Source organism: Dermacentor andersoni, chromosome 7 (assembly GCF_023375885.2).
Source record: "Dermacentor andersoni chromosome 7, qqDerAnde1_hic_scaffold, whole genome shotgun sequence".
In the NCBI taxonomy this organism is placed as follows: Eukaryota; Metazoa; Arthropoda; class Arachnida; order Ixodida; family Ixodidae; genus Dermacentor; species Dermacentor andersoni.
The window spans coordinates 99,868,360-99,895,763 of record NC_092820.1 but is presented as its reverse complement, the minus strand read 5'-3'; the positions used below and the strand labels follow the sequence as shown (position 1 = coordinate 99,895,763).

General features: G+C 45.3%; 1 protein-coding gene across 3 annotated transcripts; it reads right to left on the bottom strand.

Annotated features, from left to right (window-relative positions):
- Positions 1-894: 894 nt before the first annotated feature.
- On the bottom strand, positions 895-27,344 carry LOC126534038 (oxaloacetate tautomerase FAHD1, mitochondrial-like). Of its 3 annotated transcripts, none has more exons than XM_055072598.2 (4): positions 27,242-27,344; positions 13,640-13,736; positions 11,911-12,063; positions 895-6,875 (listed from the first exon to the last, which is right to left on the bottom strand). In XM_055072598.2, exons 2-4 carry the CDS (start codon positions 13,682-13,684, stop codon positions 6,528-6,530), a joined length of 546 nt encoding a protein of 181 aa, XP_054928573.1. In that variant the 5' UTR covers positions 13,685-13,736; positions 27,242-27,344; the 3' UTR covers positions 895-6,527. The 3 variants fall into 3 exon arrangements, with proteins under 3 accessions (XP_054928573.1, XP_054928572.1, XP_050037206.1); XM_055072597.2 differs by having other exon boundaries at positions 27,246-27,344; XM_050181249.3 differs by lacking the exon at positions 27,242-27,344 and adding an exon at positions 20,874-21,066.
- Between the last annotated feature and the right edge of the window lie 60 nt (positions 27,345-27,404).

The following is a 27,404-nucleotide window of genomic DNA, read 5'->3' as shown; positions in this document are numbered from 1 at the left end:
CTGGAGATTTGAAAACCCACGCACTTATAAATAGCCTTTCAAGCAGATTTCAAATATGTCGTCAGTTTCTGTGTAGCTGCTATAGTTCTTAAGTCCTACACAATGGCAAAATAGAGTGATTTTGTGGGCACTTTATTGTGTAATACATTTTCGCAAAGTTCTTTCTGCTGTAGCTTATTTAGCTCTTTGTAGACCGCAAAGTGCCGATATCTATTCAAACAGTGTGTACAATTACTGCAGTTACAAAAATAAATTAGGACACTTCTACTAATTTTTTTTTTTCACAATCACATGAAATTAATCTTGTACACTTGCAATTGTCTGATGCTAATGAAATTTGGCACACATACTCTTGAAGATATGTACAATGCTATTATCTACTTGAAATTGAAATATCTCCAAGCAGTAAGTGGCAAAAGTACACGGTTATATTTCAGAGAATAGAGAAAAAAAATTTGTTCAGATGTTCTCTTTTTTTTGACAAGTTTCAGTAATTGTACACACTGTTTGGTTAGATATCGGCACTTTGCGATCTACAAAAAGCTAAACAAGCTACAGCACGATGCTTTTTGTGAAAATTTATTAAATAAAAAAAGTGCCCATAAAGATAACTATATTCTATAACTCTAACACTATAACAGCTACACAAAAAGTTGTGCCACATTTGAAACCTGCATAGAAAACTCTATACTTGACCGAATTTTGAAACAATGAATTTGAATTTTGAAAAATTTTTGAAAAAGAGTTGTTTCGAGGAGCATCTCCACTTGAAACATCATGTTTACAAGCCTTGCTTGTGACGTCTTGTAGGCATGTCTTGTCTGTCATCTCGGAAGATCAAAGCAAGATGTAGAGGCCCCGCAGCTGAAGGCTTCTTTAGTAAACGCATACAGCTGTTGTATTAACGAGTTTATTTGTTCAATAGTAGAAAATGGCATTCACAAGGAAACAGTACAACTTTCCATTAGCATCTACTAGAAACGGGGCAGTTGAAGTGACATGATAAATCTAGAATGCACAACGAACAATTTAACTATTCTGGCAGCACAAGCACCTCAGCAGCAGACAATGATTGGCCAAAGTTAACTGCAAACCACCACGTAACTACGCCACGTGGTTGGCGTTGGCACGCTTGCTGCAAATGGGTGGAAGAAAGGGTTAGCAGAGATCTAATGATGGCATGGTAGAAACAGTGACATTCAACATGTTTTACAACATTTGTGTCAGATTCGTAAAGCTGCCACCATACTGCGTATCACAAGCCAGGAATGCAAGGCTGGGTCCTTTGGGTTTAGATCAAATGCCAACACCTCGCCTGACGGCTCCATCAGAGAGGCACCAATGAACATTCAATGATGACAAGGCCCGTCAGGCAAGACATACTCGGCCTGCCAATATGTCATTTGCTGGTTTAAACAAATGACATTGCCCTTCACGTTTTCCTGGCCAACCACAGCATAGCGCTCCTAGAAGCGTGAGCAAAGTACTGGCACACTTTCGCATGGCCTACCAGTATGAAGGAAACAACCTAACTTGTTAACTGTAACTGCTTTTCACCAAGGCTTGCACGGTACAAGTGACAGTTGCTGTGCATTATTAGCAAACCCTTCAGCAGACTGACAATAACTAATTTGCCTACGTGTCTAGCTCTTCTCGAGAAGAAAACACAGGTTAATGTCCCCTTTATTCAAATACTACACGTCAAACATAGAATGTGCTGTTATTAACTGCTCAACCAGTTAGATCATGCACTACACTTTTGATCGCAATCGAAAGTGCCCCATGTGACTGATGTGTAAAACTTGCTGGATTTACAAGCAAAGCACTGAAGTTTAATAACTATTAATATCTGGGGAAAAAAGAATCGCCATGATGTTTACAATTTTTAGCTGAACACCTAATTCCACGAACCATGCCAGAAAGTGAACCCAAAAAGTAAACAAAACTGACGTGCCGACTTGCAGTTTACTCCTAGTTTGGCAACACGAATTATGCGAAACTCATGTTCACATTAAGTGATTGTTGTAGAGCAATGTTAGATGCTCTTAGAGCTAACATGTGCAATTCACATAACTTTTACACCTGTATATGCGTTCACGCTAAAGGGTTTTAAACTTCAGGGTTAAACTAGAATTCAACCTTTCCTTCTAACTGTGCCAGGGCTCTTTGGAAAGCTGCCCAGTGGCTACCATGTGAGAACACATCTGTTTCACGCAGACTCTCAATAAAGGGGACAGCAACATGAAGCTTTCATCTTCGTAATATTCAAGCCCCTGCGAGACAGAACTAGAAGCACTGCTACGTTGCACCATTCTGTTATACTGTGACATAAAAACATGTACCGAATATCAGCAGTGTATTGGTGCCATTGAACCGTTGGTTCAACAACATAAGCTGTGGGTTCAAATAATATTGCAAATATTCTGGTATGGTTACCAAAGGAATGTCAGCAAACTTCAACTTTCACGTGATGGCCAGGCAGTGATGGTCAACTTGCAACAAGACTTGCATTTGGGCAGACGTGCGCTGGGCGTACTTCAGACTCGCCACCAGAGCATTTTTCGAACAGCGGCAACACAAGAAACAGGTGCAACACAAGGAAAGGACCACAACAATGCCTCTGTTTCTTGTTCTGCAGTTTAAAAAAGAAAACCTCTATCATGGCTGCAACTCTCAGTCCCGCTGCTGCTTATGGTGGCCAACAGCCAAACCGTGCGACCTCCAGCAACAAACACTCCGACTGCAGAACTTCCACTCAAGCACAACCACTTGGAAGACTTCACAGACAGGCATTAAACATGAATGCTGGAATATTGAAGCTGGGTCCGCAAGGTTGTCCGGCAAAACTGGTCCTCGAGACTTGAGAAAGCTTTCATCTGCATGGGAGGTCTCACACCACAGGCATATGAACTGCACTTGTATTGAACCTCAGTCGTAGCCTACCATACGTGCTCACTGTCAACGTACAAAATACGACCACAGTTAAGTTGAAATCATTTGTCACGAGGCAACTCGAATGTCAAGTTAAAAGCAAAACCTAACCACACAAGGTCTGGTGAGCTTTTCCCGGTAAGTGAGCACGACTTCAGCAGGCCGTAACAGGTCGAGCACAACTACAGATAGCGCACCTGAACGACTAGGCTATTAAATGCAACCAGCTCAGCTGTACACTCTAGTACTACCCTCTCAGCTTTTGCTAACAGTTCACAGTCCCTTTAATCCTCTACGCACTAGTAAAAGATGTAAATAAGAAGACAAGCAAAGTTGCACGTACGAGTGGAAAGCAGAATGACTGCATGTACCAAATACATACACTTGCCATGGGGAGTAAAATTAGTATCAACAAGCCACTTATATTTATCATGTGTGAAAAATGCCTAAGTGATGTGAAACTAACCACCACATATAAGTCACTGCTTCCTTGCTATCATCTTACAGCAGTGCCCTCTAGAAGCAAAAGGGAGAGAGAAGGTCAATCTAATCTTGTAAAAGAGCTGACAACAATGTACTGTCTACGGCATTCAAAATGGGCAGGAAAGCACACGCATTATCCAGACTCGTCCTTGGCAGTTTTTGTAAGGAATGTCCTGGACAATCGGCGCTTGTGCGTGGCACTCGCGAGGTTAATGCATGTATCAATAATACAAAGCTCTCAAAGCTAGTATTACGTGCTGCTACTTCAGCTGCCCTCGACTTGCTTATCTCAAGGCGAGGGAATTGCGCATCAAGATTGGCAACAGACCGACTAACCAACTTAAAAATGGCTATGCATACGAAGTGCCAAAATGTGCATCCTCATACAGGAGTCGACAAAGCACGGCATCATTAAACAAGCTTGCAAACTTCGTTGCTGTGTTTTGCAGGCAGTTGTTGCCCGAGTGTACAGGCAGGCACAACATAAACTATGGCAAATTCCATTGGTCGGCACAGAGCGAGTTGATTACGCATCTCCGTGGCAAGGACTATGCATTGCAGTGGTTGATGTAATGTCTGTTAGCGTGTTCCACTGGTTATTTCAGTTTGATCCGATCCGCAGCAGCGTGCTGCTGGGTAACGGAGTGACAGCTGCACATTGCGTCAGTTGTGCAGGCTAAAGAGATGAGTGTATCAACCATCAGTGCTTCACGTCAACATTACCAGGCTTTTTTTTTTTTTGCGTAGTACTTTCTATGTTTTGAACTGGTTCTCGATTAGCACTTAAACATCATGAACAAAAGGAGTAGCGCCACCGAAATCACTCTGGTGCTTTGACGGTGTACATCCAGCAGATACCTGAGCAGTATTCTCAGCTGATCACTTTAAATATACTTCCACTTTCATAAGAGTTCGTGTAACTTGGTGCCGAACATGTCAGTGTTTACGGTCACAGCTTCCCTACCGTTGTGCCAAGACACCTGTGGTTGGCATGGTTTAAGCAATGTAGTCACCAGTAGGCGCCGGCACATCCAGTGTCAGGTCTCACGAAATTGCGTGAGAGCAACAATATCCCCAAAAGTGATCTATCGAGAATACAGCTCCTGGACGCTGCTTCCTGAATCGGCTACCTATAGCAACTTCCGCGATAATCCTGTGCGGAACGGCTTACTTTTGTACCAGCGGATTAGGATTCCCGTATGGGAACACTCGCTATAGTATTTACATGGCCGCTGCCGCCCAACCAGTTTAATTCACCATTAATGTTTGAGGCTTGCACTTGGGACACAAGAGAAACTACTTGCTGTTCACTTCCACAAGGTTCTGATTAGTCGGCATTCACTCAGCCACGGTTTAAGTCAAAATTGAGGAAACGGGCAACTTTTATGACAGACTGTCCAAGAGGTGAAAGAGAAAAGTGGATAAGACAGAAGTTTCCACCTTCAAAAAAACCAGCATCGTAACAAACGAGCAGCCCCATGTTAGCTGCTAGGCAACATGATAAAATGCACCTAGCAGAAAGACGCATAGCATAGAGCAGCCAAAGTGAACCTTAGATGTGCCAAAAATGTATGCCTCTTGGAGAAATAAAAAAAATAACAGCAGCCAAAGGTGCACAGAGAACAAGCCTTTTGTAACCTATGGGGCCTAAGTGGAATGACTTCGCTTCACTGATAACATCAGTCACCCCACACCTACAGAACGACGAGAAACATGCAAAGAATGTAATGTGCCTATTAATTCCCACAAAGTTCGGTTCAAGGGTTGGTCCAAAGCAGCCATTACCGGTACCTTTCGGAAATGAGTGCATTTCCTAAGGAGGCCACGGATATACGTATGCTTGGAGAACTGCCCGCCAGCATTCACATCAGCGGTGACATCTGGTAACGTGTTACTGGATATGCGACAGGTCAGTGGGGGTTACACTATACATGGCACCTGTTGTGCCTCGAAGTGAAGGATAGAACATGTGGACAGATTCAAATTGTACGGAAAAAAAAAAAACTGCTAACTTTATACTTATTTCTGCCGGCATTGCAATGCCACTGAGTAAGAAAACTGGCTGTTCAGTTCAAACAACACAAAGCTTTGAAAATTTCAGCGACCCACGTAATGTGTGGTTTGCTCCCAAGAGCTTGACTGCACTGACTGCTGGGTATGGTACCGTACCTACAAAAGGCACAAGGTTGTAGCATTTGACAAATTCACCCTGAACCGTTCAGATCAGTCTGCGACTACTTATTTATAGTAACACTTGAACGCGAATGCATGCCCAAAGAAATTTCGCCCTTTACGGTACCAGTGTTCAGCTCTCTACTACGGCAGTGTATGTGCAGATTTTTTAAATTCTAGAATGTTGGGACAAGCCAAACAAGAACAAAATTAGATGGCTTGCGTAAAGCCCCGCATAAGTCAACAGCGAAGAGCTGCTGCTTCAATATCATTGCCGAAGACAAAACAGTTACCAAAAAGAAGGAAACTTAAAGTTGAGAGCCTGTACGCTGGCTAGTCTCTGCTACTTCAACAGGAGCGCACAGTTGCACGCAATGTGTGCATACAGCATTAGAAAGTAATTGAAAAGATACCTAACTTCATGAATTAGCCTTTCGGGATATCACTACACCCAGCGATTATTAGCACACATGCTACTGCTGCCCATTTCGGCTGCCTTGTTGCTTGCGATGAAAAGGCCATGCCCCAGTCACAAGCTCTTTGTGCAATAAGAACCGAAGATTGAACTAGACCATTTCGTTTCATAACTACAAGAACTAGAGTGGTGAGAGAACCTAGCGGTAACAAGGATGCAGAACAAGGTCGGAAGGAATACAGTGGATGAAGCAAAAGGGTCTCAGAAGGAGGCTAGTTGATTCGTCATGAATGAAGGATTCGGTGCACACCAGACACGCACACGAAGAGTAAAACCAGCGCCACCTGCTTATCAGCGCTGTGTTATTCTGTACCACCCTTCGTGTCCTTATCTGATTACTGCACAGGGTGAGGATGGGCATTGAATGGCATATTCCTTCTTCCTGTTTTGCAACATTGTGAGCACCGGGTCCTCTCACTGGTGGGCAACCGAATGGCCCAGGAAAGGCAACAATCCTAGAGAAACGCTACTGCTTCGGCTTCTGCTGCTCGACCGGGAAGCGGACCTGCCCAAGCCCCTCGATGCCAGCCTCGACGACATCGCCAGCGCGCACGGGCCCGACGCCGCTGGGCGTCCCAGTGAGCAGAAGATCGCCGGGCTCGAGAGTGAAGCGGGCGCTGGCCGCCTCCAGCAGCTGCTGGATGGTGAACAGCATGTGTGAAGTGCTGCCCTTCTGCCGCTGTTGGCCATTGACCTTGCACCAGAGGGTGAGTGTGTGCGGGTCGCTCACAGACTCCTTGGGCAGGAACTGCCCCACTGGGCAGGACGTGTCGAAGCCCTTGGCACGCTCCCATGGGTGGCCCTGGGCTTGGCACTGCATGGTACGGGCAGCAGGCACTTTGCGTTTTTCTTTTTGCAGACACAGCAGTCATGAGTTGGATATGAGCCAATCGCATTGGCTGAAGTTTACTCATTCACTAGTGTGCATAGTTCGGCACAAGTGGATACCCAGTCATACTCACCAATAGCTTTGGGGGCTATACATTCTCTCACGCTCATGGGCAATCACTCACTACTTTGTCATTAGAATTTGAATTAGAGGGTAACTGTATCACTCACTACTTGCGCCCATTCATACTCACCTGCACTCACACGCATTCAGTCACTTCCACACACCTTCATACTCACATCCACTTCCATACACCAGCACAAACTCACATACAAGGGCAAATCAGAATGCCCTTGCCCCTATTTTTGTTCAGCGAAATCATGGCTGTAAATGCGAAGTCAACATATCCTTTTCCAAGATGTGAACCTTGCTTGGACTGGCCCTGCCTTATCTGCCGGTAGCTCCATAGCACAGCGCCGCTTTCACTTGTTGAAGATGGCGGTTGTGCTTTAACCGTCCACGGCGTACGAGCAACAAGTGTGATTCGTTTTCGATAAAGCAAGAGACGAATGCACATCGAAATCCACAGGGAAATGGAACCCATGAATCAGGAAAGGTGTCTCGCTTGGAGAAGTGCAAGGAGGTGGTGTTGCGAGTTCGCAAAAAGCCGTGAAGACGCATGACAATTAGCGTTCAGGGAGGTTGTGTGCGTCGCTTACAGATGACAACATTCCACAGAGGCATCTCAAATTTAGCACTGTGATGGGACAAATGTCTGAACCAGTGTGGGGAATATGTGGAAAAATGGTGTAATACCCCTGTCACACTAGGCGTTTAATGTCATTAGATTCAAATGACATTCAGTGCAGTGAATGCTATTTGACCCATGGTGGTGCTACAGAGGAAAAATTAATGCCTTTCAGTCATGATATCAATGGCGATCCTTCAAAAAAATTAGGCATGAAATGCAGAACAAGGTATGTGTGAGTGTTTGAAACATCAATCTATTTATTTCAAAATAAATATGGGGCATCACTTCACTAAAATAAGCCTATAGAACTTATATTTCAGAATGTCTAGCCACAATAAGCCAAGACAAGCTTAGTAGTCATAGCCACAGAGTTGGTCATAGCCGATAAATTGAACACATGCGTTATGATTGACATGGCAGCGCTGAACGATGACGTTAAGTTGCAGCAGGTGAAGCGGTTAGTTGCTGTGTACCTTGCTTTGTACGTGCACACAGGTGCCCGTTTGTTTACAGTATGGCCAACTAGTAAAGTGACGGCAGCCAGACGCCACTGAGGTCGAGAGTAAAAACATTTTGTGACAGCCTGCTGTACAGCTTTTCTCTTGTTAATATAACAGATGCCTTAGAACACGCAAAAGAGTTGCCTATTTACATGAACGCTTCACAAATTACCAACGCTCAATGTCATATTTTACCTACCTTGTCTCTGGGGTAGAGAGTTTACATTCGCTTCAAGTGCGAAGCCAAATGCGTTTCTAGAACTTATTCGATTGCAGAAGTCATTTGATTCAAATGGAATTAAATATTGCTGTGTAGCAGCCGAATAATGTCATCCGATGCTAATGCCATTCAGTTCGAATGACATTAAGATGTCCAGTGCGATAGGATTATTAGGTACATATAATAGCACGTATATTTGTAATGACCTGTATGTACCTTAGTTTAGCTCATAAAGAACGAAAAAAAGAAAGCAAAGACTTTCTAATTCGCCTTCGAACATACTTTACCTAAGTTCACCTAAAATTACTGTCGCTGACTTTCGTTGATACTCCCGTTAACCGGCACTCACTTGTCTTCATAATCACATCCACTCAGAGTCAACAGCCCTTATCGCCATTCATACCCATGCTCAATCGCACAGAAAAATGCGCACAGATACAAAAAAAGAAATGCTCCCATACATTAAATATGTTAAGAGGGCACAAAGTACTAAATACTGTATGAGAAACGTGCACTGAATAATGAATACATGTTAGTGACATATCCTGCAGGCAATGGGCATATAAACATACAAAAGCAACGGGTGTCATATACTATACGGGCGTTGGTGGGGTTGGTTGTTGCCACTGTTGACTCGTGTTTCGGAGGGGTGGAAGGGAGATGGGAGAGAGGTGACCTGCACACAGGCAGGTGTGGCTGCTCAGCTATGAAGGCAAAAGCCTCTATTTTGCATTAGGGAGTACCGTAATCGTCGGTGAATGTTTTTGTTTGTTCTTTAAGGGATACATGGGGGCCAAGATAAGCTAGTCACAAGTTAGCACCCCAGAATGTCCAAAGCATCACTTTTATTGGGAGCAGAGCTTTCATCAACGAGAGTACAATGGAAATGAATGATAGGTTTCATATCACCACCAAATACAGTGCCAGCTCTCCTGAGGGCGGCTAACAAATAACTTATGACTGGTAAATGACAGTCAACCATCAATAAAAATGCTCGACATGAAAGAAAAGTGTGGTGACAGCGATGCTTGTTAGCTGTAGACCACCTAGCCTTGCGGGAATCGCCAGCAATTATTGCACCCTGGCATCCCTTTGTAATTGCGGCAGCAGCTAAATGCATAAAAAACCAAAAAAAAACTTGAACGTGATGCTACGCGGGCGAAGACATTTAGAAGACAGCAGAATGCCCATAAATATGGGAAAAGTCGCATCATAAACGCGTTGGTGCAGTGCAGGGTTCCCTTTGGACGTTTTGGAGGACCAATCTATTAGCACTTCAACTTGAATTAGCACTCATTTAATGACTGCTTAAAAAATTCAGATTTACCAATTCCGTAGGATTTTCCTATCAAACTTCCTGCACACTGCAGTCCAACCCGTGTGTAAGAATAGCAGTTGCAAAAATATATAGAATATAAGAACAAAAAGCCACGGCACCATTAACTTCAGGATGTGTTCTATGGTAAAACAATCCGCTTACTGGGATGTCTCCAGACTACATTAATGGTTATAAGAATGGATGTGGCCACTGTAAGCCAGCTTTGAGAGAAAAAAATTGAGAGAAACATAAGCCTCAGTGATGACAACCCTGGGGACAAGTGCAATAGAACCCCATTGACACGTTTTTCAAGGGACAGCAGAAAAAAAAATGTCATAGAGAAAATGTAATGGTAAGGATGGCCCCAAATTGCCACAACAATGTCAAAAACGGGCTGCATTCTGCGAGGGAGGCCTTTTTTCCATTAAGCTTCACTGCAAAACATAGTTATGCTGCAGTGAAGATGACCTTAGTGATCCGGCAAACACTACAACCATGCCGTGACACACTTAACCGTGACTGATGATTGCATCTTTCCAGCATTTCGTATTTGCGAATACGAAACCACCAAATTTGCATGACCACCGCACTCGAATGCAATGTAACATGCGGGAACATTACAGAATGGCGACACATCAAATGGGAACATAATACACAGGAGTCAATGGGCTTTAGGTTGGGACCACGAAAACATGACGTAGCAGCCGGGAAAACGCAACGTTGAGAAACTTATCAACAGGGTTCCACTGCAGAGCAGAATGCCCATGTTGTGTCTTTGCAGAATACTGTGCAGATGACGAAGTTTCTACCGAGCTTCATTTTTTTTTTTTGTGATGCATCTGTCGCTAAGAATGTGCACTTAGACACTTTAAAAGGCCCCACACCAGGACCCATAGCAAATTACGGTTATACACCGGAAGTTGTTACGTGTCCTCTAAGGAGCGTTCTGCCACAAAAATTTTTCAGATTGGCTCATTAATAGCAGAGATATAAATATTTCAGTGCCACGAACCCAAGATTTCAGGAGGCAAGCTCCACTGCCAAGTGAGACACCTTCTCCAATTGCCCCGTCTAGCCTCTGCAAGCGAAATTCCTTCCCTGCATTCTCCCATACCGGACCTTGAGGATCGCGTGATGCACACGTCACAAGCCCCGCCTCAATTTTTTTTCTCCTCGCTTTTCTGTGGCGCTATTCACTTCCACTGGCGACGTCGTGCGCAAGCTTTTGTGATTGTCTCGTTTAGCGCAGCGCACGATTTTGCACTTTACGACGAGCGAACATGCAGACGAAATGGAAGTACATCTCTCTTGCTGCGGTGCAAAGTGAAACAAAAACACGCAGACATTCGGTTTGTGGGTTTTATTATTTTTCTAAGCTTTAATTAGTCTATTCAAGCACCATATTACACAAATAATATATGTTGCCTTGAATAATTCTCGAAGTCAGGTGTCACCATGAGCAACATCACAGCACAAACACGTGTTCGTAGGCGTACTAGCATGTGTACGTCATCCTCCGGCTTGAAACACAGCGGCCGCGAGGAGAAGGGAAAACGGCGTTTGGTTTGAAAATTTCAGATCTTTCCGTAGCACACAGTGATGTAATACTTTTCAGACACAATCGTTATCGCTCATTGTACACTGTGCACTTGTCAGCTCAAGATGGCCAGACCTAGTGAGGGGCCCTTTAAAGAAGGATTTCAGGAAGTTTTATGTGAAGCAACCAAAGCTGACAGATTATGGCTTTTTTTTTTAAACAGTGAAAGGGGCATGATTTCCTCGGGATTAGGATGTTTACATTTTTATTTTGTCTTTTTTTCTCTTTCCGTAACCTGCTCTAAGAAAAATGTAATATCAATGGCAATAGAATATTCTCATATATGGGTCGGAATGTACATCCTCACACTCCCGGGTTTTGTCTACCTTTTCACCACAAGATATATAGTGGCACAGCTGAGAATCTTAAGGCCTATTTTCAACCTGGTGTTTATAAGTGTTTATCTCAGTAGGAGAGGTTGGCCTGCAAGTAAGCCTTTTCTTTTGATGTCACACAATGTTGTTCTTTCCGAAAATGTTTCAACATAGAACACAACCCAAACACCCTCACGTTACACAAGAAAAAATGATCAATGATGGCCTACCTTACTTTCCTATTCAAATGAGCAATCATTGAATTCTGCCTGACCTAACACTTTCATTAAGTGTCACTTAAACTCGGCACCAGTCCTCACCTGTCTCTGCAGCTGTCGGTCAGTCATGTCCAGTGCGACCACATATCCTGCCACGTAGTCGAGTGCCTCTTCCGCGCGGATGGCAGACCCTCGGCGCCCTACAACCACACCCAGTTCGACCTCGTGATCTAGCTCCTCGCAGTCCCTAGGAATCTGAAACGGTGAAGAGGATTGGTGCACTGATGGTCCACAGCCATTGCGCGTGCTTGAACACGGGCATTGTAAAAACGTTTCCTGCTGAAACTGCCAGAGGGCATTGTGGCGCTGTGACTGTTCAGCCACCATGGGAATGAAGGGCAATGCGGTGAGTGCACTTGCCCGATTTTCACGTTTGTGTCTTCGGACATTCTTGTGGTTTTATTTACTATGCTTTACCCATCTTTCCTGGCCTACATCTTCAAGCAATTACGCCCTTCGAAACACAGCAAGGCAACAATAAGACTCTGCAGACATACATAATCATTGCAAACTGTAGCTGCATCACAATTCTTTGTTGAACATAATCAATCTCCCAGGTTACAAAGTCGTTAGATGCCAGAAGGGCAAGCTTTATGCAAATGCATGTAGCACTAACCATTCTTTCAATGCTGGCTCAAGCAATCTGCTTGTGGCTCCGAAACACAATAGCGCCAGAGTTCTTCCCTCAGGTAATTTTCGTAGACAACATTAGCGTGAAAACAAACCAGATGCTCGGAAAAACAGCCTGTCGTGTGAAGCACAAGTGAATCGAAATAATATATCGGTAACTGCAGCAAAGTTTTCTTTGGTGGCTGTATGCAGTGGTCGCTGTTCCATTTGTCATAACACTGACATTGAAGCGTTCACTATATTAATCCAACAATTTAAGACAATGGTCTCGAGGGCATAACAACACAGCGGACTTTCAGCATCTATTTATTTATTTATTTAAGATACCTTACAGGCCAACAGAGAATTGAGTAAGGGGGCTTTAGTTATTACAATGAAAGTAATAGTACAGCTGTACAGGAAGCATCGTCATGTATGGTGCCACAGAGACTACCTAACATAATAAAAATGCTGCAATTTAGCGACGCTCTTAATCAGTTTCTATGCATTTATTTAATACATTACATGCATTTTCCCTTAAACCCTTCATCATTCATGCACACGTCAAAGAACAGCCATGCAACTTGTTTCTCTCATCACACTGCTCTTGTGTGTTGGCACTAAAATGGTCCCCAAGTATGTTTGCCAACATGCCAGCTGTACTGTATTTGAACATCTCAATATAATCTTTAGGACTGGCTTTTTGTGAGCATCAGTGACTTTCAATAAGTCTTTCCTTGTTTTTCTTTAGATATATTTTATTTCCTGATCACTGCGTTCACGAACCTCCATAATACTCGGCCTGTGGTAAAACAAATAAACCAGTTGCAAGTTTGCACACCGTTCATTTGTTAGTGTGCCCCCCAGTTTCCGTGCCGTACACAGCACACAAAGAAAGATATAAATTGCCACCAACTGGCTTCTTTCACTGCCTTCTTGAACCCCAACTAAGAAATGCTGTTCAAAAGCAGTACAGAGTTGCTCACTAGTCCCCTGCTCCTGGTCATTTGCAAGCCTGCAAAGTCTATGAACCTTACAGAGAAGGTGAGCTACTTCTGCAATCGGTACTCTGTTATGCCACCTTTGTGACATCGATAGCACACTAGTGCCACTTGAAAAGGTTGCTTGGATTACCGACTGCTTTTGCCCACAATGCGTTTACCATTATAGACTGCCCTTCGGTGATGTAGGCTGTTGGGGGCTTCATGAACAGCAGCGGCTCCTTGGGCACCGCGTGGCCCAATTCCTCAGCATGCTCTCTGCACAAAGAAAAAGCCGTATCTGTTAGCCCCCAACCGTAGATTTCCTCATGGTTACCCTCCTTCACAAAATTTATTTTGAACTTCCATTTCTCTTTAATTTAGCTCTCACATGTTACAGGCACAAAGTAATATTTTCTGTGAAGGGTAGACTTGAGCATGTTGGCAGTTAATGTCAAAATAAAATGTGTGTGTGTGTGCGTGTGTCTTTCTTCATTTTTCCTTGTCTCTATAACCTTGACATCTGATGCTTTTCCAACCAAAGTTCTTGCACACAGCATTTGACTGACATATGTAATGGCCATTGTTACATGAAGTATTGAGCCAGTTTCATGAATAGAAACATTCTAATAAGCAACCACAGCTCTGTAGTCCATCTTTACAGCGTACTGACATGATACTGGCATGCGCTAGTTACGCTTGAAGCCGAGGATGAAGAAGTGTGCATGATAGCTGCTGCAGAAACGAACAGTAAACGGCCGCTCACTTGGAACTGACTGCTTGCCTTTTCCTCTCACGATAAACTGGTGGAGGCGCCAGGTATGCATCCACTGTATGCCTACTGGTCCTGAACCAGAAGCTACCGATGCCAGTACCTCGGTAAGGGACTCCCCGTCATCATTTGCAGGTACAAGAGAGCATGCAGCAGTCATAGTGGTCTGGCGTTCATACTGCGAGAGCCGCTGCCGAAGCATACGTTCCATGACTGTTGCCTCACGAACGAACTGAGACAATGTTGTAGGAGGATTGCGCACGAGGCCCGTGAAAAGCTGTTCTTTTACGCCTCGCATTAACAGACGCACGTCCTTGTTTTCTGGCATTAGTGGGTTGGCCCGGTGGAACAATTGTGTCATGTCTTCGACAAACATGGCGACAGTTTCGTTTGGCATTTGTCACCTCGAAGACAGTGCCTGTTCGGCTCTTTCTTTCCTTTCGGGGGTGCTGAAGGCATCGTGAAGCAGTTGGTAAAACTCCTGCCAGCTGGTAAACGAGGCTTCGTGGTTCTCGTACCATACTCTTGCCGTGTCTAAAGGGGAAAAGTAGACGTTCTTCAACTTACGGCGATCGTCCCAGTCGTTAAAGGTGGCGACCCGGTCGAAATGGTCCAACCATTCTTCAACGTCCTCAAAGGCGTCGCCGTGGAACAGGTTAGGCGTGCAAGACGCATTGACAATGGATGGTACGGCGGCATTTGAGATCCCCTCGGTTTGGCTTGCGGTTGTTGTTGACGTCTTCCTCACAGAGCTTGCCAGGGGACTGTATTGCAGTGGAAGACCTTGGAGTTATTCCAGCCAAAACTTCGCACCACTCCCGTAGACCATGTTCCTCTGAAATTGTTCATGTTACCAGGATGCAGTCCTACCACTCGCACCGACTCTCATCCACAAACTTTGTGATGTGGCCCTTGTCGTCACGTCCGTTGTATTTCTCATTTCTTTTATTTTCTTCTTGTGGCAATTGACATCTCCCCAACTTTTTTGGCAGGGGAGGGGGGGGGGGGGGGGAGGGTGGCCTAACTTTCGTCTAGTCGCATGGAGAAGCAGTCTCCCTTCTTTTTGTTCTTTTTTGAAGGGAGGGGTAATGGCACGTGCTAGTTAAGCTAGAAGCCGAGGATGAAGAAGTATGCGTGGTAGCTTCTGCAGAAAAGAACAGTAAACGGCTGTTCACTTGGAACTGACTGCTTGCCTTTTCCTCTCGCAAAAATATTTTTAACTTTCTTTTGCTAAATGAAGGTCCGGGGCATCTAAACCGCAGAAAAAATGCTCACAACCCTCAGAACATCTTAAATAATTTAGAGCTTTTCTACAGCCAGTTTTAGTTTACTTTTTCAGGAGGTTACTGCATTGTAATGTCACGATGCAGAAAGTGGTCACGTGGGAGTAGGGCATTGGACTCTCTCTCCTGCTCGTTCGGCCGTTTCCTATGCTGCTGCGTAAACCCTTGGAATGAATAGCTGCAAAGAAGGTGACCGAGCGAGTCGGGGCAATGTCTAAATGTCACAATGTCCTACTCCCACGTGAGCATTTTCTGAGTCACAACACAGTAACCGGAAAAACACCGGATCGCCCTACTTCCCCGTGACCATTTCCTGCATTGTGAGAGCACGACACAGTAACACCCAGGAAGAAACATAACCGAAACTTGCTGTAGAAAAGCTATTTCTGTATTTTTTGGACTGTAGGTTGCACCCCTCACTTTTGCCATTTATAATAAAAGAAAGGTATATATCACACCAGTGTATAAGATGCACACACTTTAAATCAGTCGGCAGGATCAAACGTGATTATGCACGCGTGTACACTCGTCACCAAATCCTGTACTTACCCTATTTTAGGGTACTGAATTTCTGTAAACAAAATTTTTACAAGCCGAAAGTACTAGCAGAAAGAAAATGCCCATGGTTAGTTGAACTCCCCCCCCCCCCCTCCAAAAAAAATATGCTCATGTTGTTGATGCCAGCATGCATAGTTTTAAGTGTTTAGTGGTTTTATGGTTTTACACACTGAGAAAAATTTTAGAAAAACGAAAATGCAGCTTATATTAAAAAACATATAGAACACTCTGAGGCCTGCGAAATTTTTTTCTAAGGTTTAAAGGTTCTGGACCTTCGTTTAATGAAAGAAGAGTAAAAAATATGTCAGTATGCCCGTGCTGCGAATTTGAAGACGCACAAGTAGCAGCAATAAATCAGTATACATTGATAAAATGTTCTCTCCAAGCTCAATTAAATAAACTAAATGAAGTTGAATATAAGTGGAGACAGAAATTCAAGGTATTTCAGAACACGTGCTTGTATGTGAGTCATTTTGGCACAGATATAGCTTTAGAAACTCGCTGGGTCATCTTTGGTTTGTTTTGAATGTGCATGTAGCACTTATTTATCCATAAATAATTATCCAGGCTCAAATGAACACCGGCAAAATCCACATCAGTAAGCTAACGTGGGAAGTTCAGAGTGGTATTGCCACAGCTCTTTTGTCTTCGCATCTTTTCTGGTTTGCAGAGCGTCCTCTTACAGCAAGAGTTGCCGTTTTGGCATTGCAAAAGCGTTAATACACAGAATGAATTAACATTCTACTTTAGTGTCCCTTTAGGAGAGTACAATAGTCGGGGTTCATATAGAACATCTGGCTAACAATTCAAGGCCAATTAGAGGACTTCCAGGATGCCGAAGGTCAGAATTCAAGGAGGGTAAAATAAATCTTACTCATACACATACGCTGTGAAATAGTTACGTCTCTTTTTCAGCTGCCGACTTGCACACACGCTTCAAGCTCTTCAGGTCGCCTTCACACATTGACTTTCCCATTGTAATGATGTCGATTGCCTTCTGGCATGATGATTAGTTGTGTCCAGAGACACTACAGCCAAAGATGCTTGTCGTGCTACAGCCAAGTGGATGAAACTCGCTTTCCTCCAGGCATACTTGGAGTCAAGGGCTCGAGCAAGATGCCATGATAGCTGTGGTGAGAACAAACTAGCAAAACAGCCAAATGGTGGCATGGCTTGGTCACTTGATCTAGCCTTGTTTAGCTACACGATGGCAACGGTAATCAAAACAAGCTTGTTGTCGGTGTCTATGGACATGCCACATTGCAATTGTTTAGCGACACTCTCAAAACAAAAAATCTAGGATTGTTTTCCAATAGACAGTGTCCATGGCATAGTCCCATGTGCAGTTTTCAAGGGATTCTCGAAAACGTCGCACTTAAAGATGAGACAATCATAAAAGTTTGACAAGTTCGGGCAGAGTCAAATTTCTTACGCTCTTCCCATCTTTAACTGCACAGTATTCAAGAATGCGACCTTATGAACTTTCCTAAGCTGTCCATACTTTTCATGCTCATTTCAGAAATTGAAGGAGTGCACTTGTTTTTAAGGAGTTGTAAGGGCCTTTGAATCTCTCTTTCCAAATTCAAACGTTTTTAAAGAATTTCAAGGAGGTGTATGAAGCCTGAATAGTGCAATGACACACACAGACAAGGCTAATGCAATATAACATGGAAAGACACATTATTCAATTTTGCTAGCTGCTTTCTTTTCGTCTAAGACTAAAAACATTGCCGTCGCTTTAGTAATGGGTAGAAGCATTACACATGTCTGCCAAAGGCATGCCTGCCAGCCTCTGAACTTCAGAATTTACAATATTTTCGTGGCGAAGGTGTGTGAGCATGTGTGTGTGTGCATGTGTGAAGGTCAGGGTATGCCATTTACCCAGGGAGGAATTGGCTGGTACATTTTCTTAAAGTATGCCCTGAACACACACCCTTCATCAGATATGTTTGCTCTTTATTAACAATGATTCTCCTTTAGATGTGCAGTGCAAGCTGCAAACTTGAAACAGAAGCAACAAGCAACGTGTTGTTATATCAGTGACTCTTTCAGCGACCTTGATGGCAGCGATTTCAGCCGATTCAGAAGCTGTTTTAAATACTCTTGCTCGAAGCAAGTAGTCGAACGCTTTTGCAACGAAGTGCTTCGGGCGTCCGAAGTCATTCGTTATACGGCTCACTTCGTTATAAAGATCACGCACCAAGGAACAGAACCACAACACAATGTTCTCTTTGTTATACAGGTCATTTCATTGTAGAGCCGCTCCACTGTGCTCCTCCAGTGTGCTTTACGAGGGTGGTCGGATATCCATAAGCGAGACTCAGTTCCAGTCTTGTTTGGGGTACGAAATATCTGTTAGCATTCTGCATTACCATCAGGAATTGGCAGGATCCCCAGCATTATCAATTATGTGAAACCTCAAACAAAGGCACCGAGTAGTACACAGGAGGCTGTGCTTACGTATGGCATTCTGAGCTGCCACAAAGAGGGTAGCGTAGCCGTCGTCACAATTTCTTTGTTGCATGCATTTGTCTGCAGCCTTCTGCCGCACCATTCTTCAACACCTTTAAAAACTTCTTTGTGAACAGTATTTTTCATAACGCTTAACAAAAACAGTAGTGAACACTCAGTATGAGCCCAAATATTAACTCTTGGGAAAATTTGATAGAGTCAGCAGATACTCTAACATTGTTCCATGTGCACTTGGCCTTTCCACTGGCCATGGGGTGCAGACCGGCCGACATCAGCAATCGGTTGAGACTTGCTACGTGGCTGCTCTGCATTCTAGAATGGTAGCAAATGTGATGCAGCAGAAGTGGTAACATTCTGCCTCCTTTAGTCTGAATGCATTTAGCACTGCTTTGTAGGCAATTTCTATGCATGCGGCTGCAGAGTGATCCTCTCTTCTGTCTTGCTTTCTGTCCTTTTTCTCTCTCTCCCTTCTATTTCTTCGTTCTGCTGATTCACTTCAAGGTGCAAGCTATGTGTCAAAAGGGTACTGCATACAGTCACATAAAGGTCGCACTCATTTACGAGCTGCATCCCGAACTTGACAGCCCAAAAATCAAAAAAAAAAAAAAATACTGAAGAACAAAAAAAAGAAAGTTACTGTGCAATGGCATGCAGTGTTTTCGGACATTGTTGTGAAAGCTTTTAAGTTGCAAGCATTACTTAACGTTATGGATGGCACAATGGACGACTGTATCTACAAGTGTGCTGCCAAAGAGTGCCACAGTAGTGACAACACTGAAGTGCTGAGCGCTTCGTGGTGTGTATGTGTGAACAAATGAACACGTTATGAAAACAGCAGTCGTTACTAAGAGACTCAAGGGTATGGCACCAGCTGCGTGGTGTGTATGTGTGAACAAATGAACACGTTATGAAAACAGCAGTCGTTACTAAGAGACTCAAGGGTATTACACATGGCCTGCAGAGAAATTGAATTGAAATGGCTCATCGCTGTGCAAGAGCCTCCCCTCATCGAGAGCAGGAAAATGAAGTCTGGCCTTTACTTGAGTGCATACAGTATCACAAGCTTTCCACTTCCTTCTAACCAATCTCGCTAAGACAGGCCGTGGCTGTTGTGGTTGGTCGAAATAAAAGAGGAAGGATCTTCTGGTTGTTGGCCATGCCTTGTTGCCAGTTCCGAGTGTGGGGAAAATGGGTGAAATTGGCCCTACGGTGGCATGAAATTGCCAAAGGACACATAGAAGCCACCATAGGGTTGAAAGATTTGAAAGATATGAAAGGAAAAGCTGTGCGAGTTTAATCAATCACACACACAGTGGAGACACGCCAGGATGAAAACAGCACAGAAGTGGCCTACAGTATCGAGCTGTTTCCACGACCGAGTTTTTTCATCTTCAGATATTAGTTGTGGAAGCCGGACGCCGCACGCAATGCAAGTGATATGATACAGATATCGACAGGTCAGTTCCATGTACGTACATCAATATCTCCTGCCGGAACTCCGCAGCGATTACCGACACATCGCACAACCGACAAGCGCTGATGCTACGATCGAGGCGAGACCATAAACTACACTCAAACCCGATACTTGGGTCCAGCACGTTTTAGTATGATACAGATATCGACAGGTCAGTTCCATATACGTACATCAATATCTCCTGCCGGAACTCCGCAGCGATTACCGACACATCGCACAACCGACAAGCGCTGATGCTACAATCGAGGCGAGACCATAAACTACACTCAAATCCGACACTTGGGTCCAGCACGTTTTAGTACATTCCGCGAAACATGACAAACTGGTGCTGCTGTCGGGAAGGAATCGGCCACGTTTTCTTTTCTCTTCTGCCTACGCGATTTCTTGATTAATTCTACCAGCGGAGAGTAATGACCCAGCCGCTAGGAGCGGCGGTATGATACGGCGTCGATCAGGAAAGGAAAGGCTGTGGCCCGAAGGCTATCAGCATTCCGGCGACATAAAAGCCGCACTCCGGCGAGCCTCGATTACGCAATAAACAGCTGTCAACATCCACCAGCGGAATGCGACGTGCTGGCGACACTCTTGTTTATTTGGAATAGCGGAGGTAAAATGGACTGAATCGAGTGAACCAAGGCCGATAGCAAGATATTTTCCGCTGCACGATGCGGGACAATGTGCAAATCCCCGCAGTACTGACTTGTTCGTAAGACATATGTGCTGACTTTGCGACACGAAAGAAGTTCAGCGCACTGATATCGCGGTCTCCTGAAGTGACCAACCTCTTCCCCAGCCCATGCGCTTCGAGAGCGTTCAAACAAGAGAGAAAAAAAAAAACAAAGCGTTTTACCACTCACCTGTAGTTTCTTCCAACGCATATAATCTTCCTGCCGAATTCCACAAATCTGCTAAGTCTCATGTTTGTCCTCCGGCGACGTTTTCCCGCTGATAAATTGAAAGTTGCCTCGCCGAAAAACAAGCGGCACGACGGAGAAAGCCCAAGGAGCTAGCTTGCAAGTGCCGCAAAGCTGGAGCTGCTTGTCGCTCGGATTGGATTATGTTGGCTTCGTACGAACTCTTTTATAGCGTAGACGTGATGGACAACACGCCTCGCGGTCACCTTGAAGTTGCTAAAAGTTTACATGTGAGCCAGCCACAGAAACGTGACGTGTCCGTAACACTCGCATAAGATCCCACCATGAAATAAAAATATTCGTAGGGGAGTGCATTTTGTACATTTAGCTAAGTGGTGTTAATGACATGTCTTCTATTATGCAGTTATCAAAAGCACTTCCTTCGAGACTAGTTTTTAAATGCGTAAGTATTGCTATGCCTACAGGAAACTCATTCCTTCGTCCGTCACATGAGACGAAACAAATTCGAGAGGAAAAGCGCTGGCGGTTGTGACTTTCGAACGTACGGCCGCAAGCTCAGGAGCCAAGTGTCTTACCCACTGGGCTAAACAGGCACGCTTGCATTAAGCGAAGAAATGTGTTCTATTAAAACGGAGGCAGAAAACAAATGTAGTTTCTATGAAGGCTTTGCTGAAAGATTTGGTGACGCTGGATTATGAGCCCACTTGCACTCTTAGGCAAAGTTACACCCTTTGGCTTGCCCCTTCTGCCACACAACAATAATCGTTATCTGCCTTGATGCGTTTCCTTTCTTTAACGCTGCGAGCCCGGTACTTTCCAGTAACGAACGGCACGCGCGTTATCAGAAGGGGCACTCCAAACGGTGTAAACTGCTCTATGCTGATAACTTACACTTTTTTTCGAAAGCAGCCACAGACATCGAAGTTTCTGCGAGGGATGGTAGACGATCTCCGTCAGCTAGGAGGTGGCCGGCTGGTGCGACCGTAGCCGTCTTCAAATGGCACTGAATGGGGATCCAATTGGGTATCATGAAATTAAAAGCTGTCCCATTGTCCGCCAGCCAGGGCTTCAACGTTTTCCGGTGGCTCACCTAACTGGACTTTCAACGCGGGAATATTCGTAAACGGGCCCAATAATAGGAGAGTGACGTGACGACTTACGCGGAGGGCCTGCCCTCAGTGGTCTGCGGTGAAGTTTTCCGACAAAGGGGCATTATACGCAGTCACGATTATAATGGCTTGTCTCCTGCCATTGATAGCAGCGCACAGTTGTAGAGCGCTGACGGTATGTGTCTCACCGACTGGTTTGGCCTGCTAACGCTTGCATGTAGAATGGTGGAGGAAGGACAGTGCAGTGGAGCATTCCGCCATGCGAACCTCCAAGGCAAGAGAGGCAGCGTGAACTGTAGACGGGCGGGAGAGACGGACGAAGCGTTGAACGTTGTCAATGATGGTGTCAATGGAGGCTTCGGTAGCAATGAAGTCGATGGTGGAGTTCGGACAATCAGCCAGTGCCTTCCATGACAGGCGCTCGACAAGAGCAGCGAGCTCTTGCAGGCTGTAGTGGCCCTGTTGCACGTGCCGTAATTCTGTAAGATGTTAAGTGCTGAAGATGGGCGGGACTCGAGTGGCGAGGCGAGGCTTACGTAGTTGGAACGGTCGAATGCTGGCAGAAACTCCAGAAAATCAGCGGCAGCAGAACGAAGCTGAGCTACATGGATTTAATTGAGCTTTCTGGTGAGGTGGCCTGGAGTGGCGAGAAGCGACAGACTCAAACTATATACGGAAAGGAGACCTTTCCGTGTACAGGAAAGGTAGGAGACCGGAAAGGAGACCGGAAAGGTAGGTGGTCTTCGGAAGGATCCTTGACATTGTTGCGTGAAGAAAATGGGAAAGGGATATTGAGGTGCCGAGACAGGTGGAACTTGAGCAGTGGAAGCAGGCGACACAAGGCTGGAAACACGTGTGGTGAAGTCAGCGGTGTGGCTGTCCGCAGAAGACATACGCTGGAGTAAACAGTTCTCAACAGAGAGCAGTCGCTGGTCAAGGCGTTCTTCAAAAGAGTCCAGGAGAGCCGCCAAGTTGGGCGCAGGTTGACGGCGAGTGCAATCCGAATCAGCAGGGTGAATGTTTGAAGGTGTCGTACCAGAATCTGAAGCCTGAGATAGCGGCGACGGTTGCGTAGTGGTGGCGTCGCTCGTGGAAAGGGCGTGATCCAGTGAAGTGTGCGATGACGGTGCTGGCATAGATTGCAGCACCGATGCGAGCGAAGGCGTCGTATTGGGGGACGCCTTGCTGCGGGCTAACATGACCGTTGCCACCAAAATGTAACGGGAGTCCGTTGCCTTGAACGGATTCCAAGCGGTACGCGACACGCCCAAACCTAAGCCGTTCCAAAACCAACTATTCCCCCGACCCACTGCCCCTATACTCTATCCTTCTCTTCCTCTTCTTTCACATGCGGCGTTCTTCGCTACCGTTACAATGCAGGCCATTTCGAAACTCGATTCCCTGAAGCGCGTGGATAAGTTAGCGTCTGCACAATCGATTCTGCGAGTGGTTGGCGTGCCAGTGGGGCCCTGGAATAGGGGCTCCAACCATCGTGCCTTATTTTATTTACATTGAATAAAGTTTTACTCTCTCTCTCTGGGGATGAAAGGGCGAGGAGTATTTCTGAGTGCGTGAACGCTGTTGCTAAGACTGAAAAAAGAGTGCAAATTGTGGACAGAATTTTACGCGTTCGTGATTTAATTCTAATTAATGTTTCCACGTCTTGCGACAGACAAAGAAGGACTTTTTTGTCTGTAATCCGAGATAATGGCATTATCACAGAAAAAGACTCTGCTGCGTTAGAAAAGAACTTTGTGCCTGCCTGTTCGCCCAAAAGTTCTAAAGTAAAAGAAAAAGCCCGTTCCCTGCTGTTAGACACAAATTTCAAACGATTAGCATCATCTTTCATGACAAATAACGAAGCGCTTTACAGTTAGTTTTTTAAATGCGTCTGTTCGACGTTTTCCATGAACACTATTCCTTTCCCTCGCCAGAGCATGGTAATCCATATTGATGCTTTGATTTTCTCAGCACCAGTAAGCCATTCCGAAGAATAACTTCGGTTTTATCATGCTACACCAATCACCGGCACCCGCGCAGAGGCTTCTCCGGAGTACTCTGCCATCCATGCAACAGGATGCGTTTTGGTGAGCACCCAAACTGCTTTAATGTTGATACCAGCGCAAATGAACATCCATGTAGCTCACCTCAAAGGCATGGCTTCCTCACAGCTGTGTAGTGTACGATATGAGCGCCATCCCATGCAAATGAGACTGCAATGAACTCCAAGTCATGGAACCGGTAACCTGAAGTTATATCTCGTATCAATGTGGACAGTAATACATTCAAGAACGTGAGTACAGGAATTGTAAATTTTCAACACAAAAGATGCAATCAAGTTGCAGTATGCAATAAGAAGTAACACACGATGCCGTTCTCATTGATTTCAAACATTTATTACTTATAGTCAGAAGTATTAAGCTCTTCAGCACTTTAGGTTGTCCGGTGGTGCTTATTAGTCCGAAAGGTCAAGTATGAGGTGCTTTAGCGTTTTGCTTATGACCGGGAACGACGTATGGACTGTTCTCGACGTTATTCTTCCAATCGGTAGCCAGAAGATCTTAGCATCTTTGATTCGCCAGCATTGTTCCTCAATGTCACGGATCTGCCGGCCTGAAAGGCGCGTGTTTAAAGCGAGGAACTCCTTGAAAAGCCACACGCCACGGATCATGGCATCCTGGGAAGACTGCGAAGAGCAGTGCATGCGCACCTCTAGCCGTGCGCTGCCTTCGCTGGACATGTCCAGTATGTCCACTACTGAGTTCAACGTGCGTATGGCTTCCGTCGTATCTTCAGCGACGTGCAGCTCTGCTCGCACGAGGTTGGGGAGCTTGATCAGCTTGGGCAGTAATAGTCCCTTGCCGCGGAGATCGTGAATGGCGATGCTCTCGAGGTATCTGCATCCATACAGGGCGTTCAAGGATGCAGGTGTAAGCACTTTCGCGCTAAAGGCGATACTTCTGATATTGTCACGGCAGCTTTCGGCAAGGAGCGCAAAGTGTTTCTCTTGCATATGGAGGCCTGGCACGTCGAAGCGCTGTATCTCTGGCGGCGTGCGGAACCTCGAGTCGAACCAGTCCGTGCCGCAGCTGTCAAATATTGAGATGAATTTCAGCTTCCGAAACCTCTCAAGAGCTTGGGCGACGCTCACTTCGTTCTCGTTCCAAATGTCACTTATCTGGAGAGTCTGCAGACTGCCGCAGTTCCTGGAGACGTGCAGCAATGCAACCGTTGAAATTCGACTTATCGAAAGCCTCGTGAGGTGTCGCAGGTGATGCAGGCCCTCCCAGCTGTCTCTGCGGGATATAAAGTCCGAGTTGAAGTGCAGTCGCTCTATACGAGGACAAATGAGGCACAGCCGCAGAAAAACGTCATCGTCGATGCGCACTTCGCGGGAAGCCAGTAGCGCTTTGAGGCACTTGAGGTGCTCGAGGGCGCATATGTCGACCGGCAGTAGCGTATCCCTGCCGCGCAGCACGACGGTGTTGAGCGATTCGCAGTTCTGCAGGATGGCCGGCATGCTAGCATGGGACAATGCCCGGCCAGGGATCGCCAATTCTGTCATCAGCTTGAAGCGTTTCGAAGCCGATGCAATGACCTCAAGATAAAGAGGTCCTGTGGAGACGTCTAACTTACGGATCATCGTAGCTCTTTCCAGAACGTCGCGCACACGCTGGACGCTGCTTGCAAAACTTGAATCGATGCACACTTCCTTCCAGAGGCTGGGATCGAAGGCTAGCGTCTTCCACCACGGTGAGACTTCGGCTATGGTCGGCAGACAGTGCTGAGGAAGGTAAGATAGTATCTTCAGCGCAAGCTCAACTGGAAGTTCGTCGAAGTTCACCATCGTCGTTCCTTTTCGGGTCGCTTCTTCGGCTTCTGCAGCTACGATACGATTAATTTTCTGAAATACTGACGCGTCTCGGCGTTTATCAGTTTCGTCCTCTTCTTCTTCCGCGATCGAGAACATGAAAGCGCGTGCGCGCGCATTCGGTCAACGTCGTCGTCTTTTTCTAAGCGAGATGCGCGTTGTCCTGTTCGCGGGGCGTGCGTACAACCTGTACGCACATCTCAATAGCGACGATTATTACTAGATTCACACTTCCTGCAGTGCACATCAAGAAACCCTCCCCACTTTTCGCTGACATTTCTACGGCGTTCACGGAGGTGGTTATTTATACAGCTCCCGCTCTGACCTACATAAGTCTTACCACAAGAAATCGGCATGCTATATGCGATCGATTCCGCACAATCCGCGAACGTGTCCTCGGGATTTTTGTTGCACCCAATCTTGTGAGAGGCGCCAATGCTGGTCATTTTGCCCATTTTGCTCGTCAGGAGCATAAAAAACGACTTGAACATTCGCCTTTTGCCTAATTTTTTTTTTCAGTCAATGCGACAAGCGGGGAGGGAAAAGCGCGGGAAATGTGAGGGGAAAGTGCGGAGGGCTTCTTGATGTGCACTGTAAGAAGTGTGAATCTAGTAATAATAGTCGTAGTATGTTCCCAGTTGCGGCCAAAGCGCAGACTTTGGTGAAAAATCGAGCTGCTTGCCAATGTATCACGAATGCGCCATCATCAAGAGAAGCAGCGGCCAACTAACGCGTGAAATTATCGAGGCAGAGATGACTGATAGTTTAGGAGATAACTGTGTCCAAGCCGTCCATTCCTTTAACTTCCAAGGAATTACAATACTTATGTCGTCTCAGTTAGTTATGCTAGCTGCGCTTACGTGATGTTCGGCCAAAAAAAGCCTTTATATACCACTTCGCGGGTTTCAATAAAAATTTCGCAGGTTAGCGCTCGTGTCTCTTCTTTCAGCGTCCTCGTCTGGTTGTGCGCCTAAACGTTTTTGTCATGTCTTACCAACCGCTCAAACAGCTAGCATTATTACATTATTGAGCTATTCATAATATCTTTAGAAAGAATAAGTATATACTATTAATAAAAGAAACATGAACATTGTGGGCTTTGCAGGTGCGTGTACTAGCTGAAGGAACTACTTCTGAACAACGAAAGCATGAGCGTTCTGTGAAAGTTGTGACAATTAGTGGCAAATATAGCGTCGTACGTGCGAGGAGAGGTGCAATTTAATTATGAATTGAAATCGTCCGGTGTACCTTAAATGGAAAGCAGTGAGAAGTATGTACCAGCGAGCAAACACCTACTAAGTGGTTCCCACATGTATAACCACCTTGTATAAAATTGTTCTGTCAACTTAAGAAAAACAAAAAACGTTTACCTACAGTGATCGAGATTAAAACAGGCAGCAAATTTTCTGTAGAAGAAGTATACGGCTCTGGAAAACTTGTCCACGACACGTTCTGTCGGCAATATACTTCGCTAAGTGGAAGGAACGCAGAATAAGGCATCTGATTATGCCGTCGAAAGCAGGTAATTCCTTT

Coding starts and splice junctions, on each gene's coding strand:
- LOC126534038 (XM_050181249.3), bottom strand. CDS start 20,935: ATGAGACTTAGCAGATTTGTGGAATTCGGCAGGAAGATTATATGCGTT. Junction 13,737..20,873: donor TGCGTTGGAAGAAACTACAG/GTGAGTGGTAAA, acceptor TTCTTTGTGCAG/AGAGCATGCTGAGGAATTGG. Junction 12,064..13,639: donor CCGAAGGGCAGTCTATAATG/GTAAACGCATTG, acceptor TCACCGTTTCAG/ATTCCTAGGGACTGCGAGGA.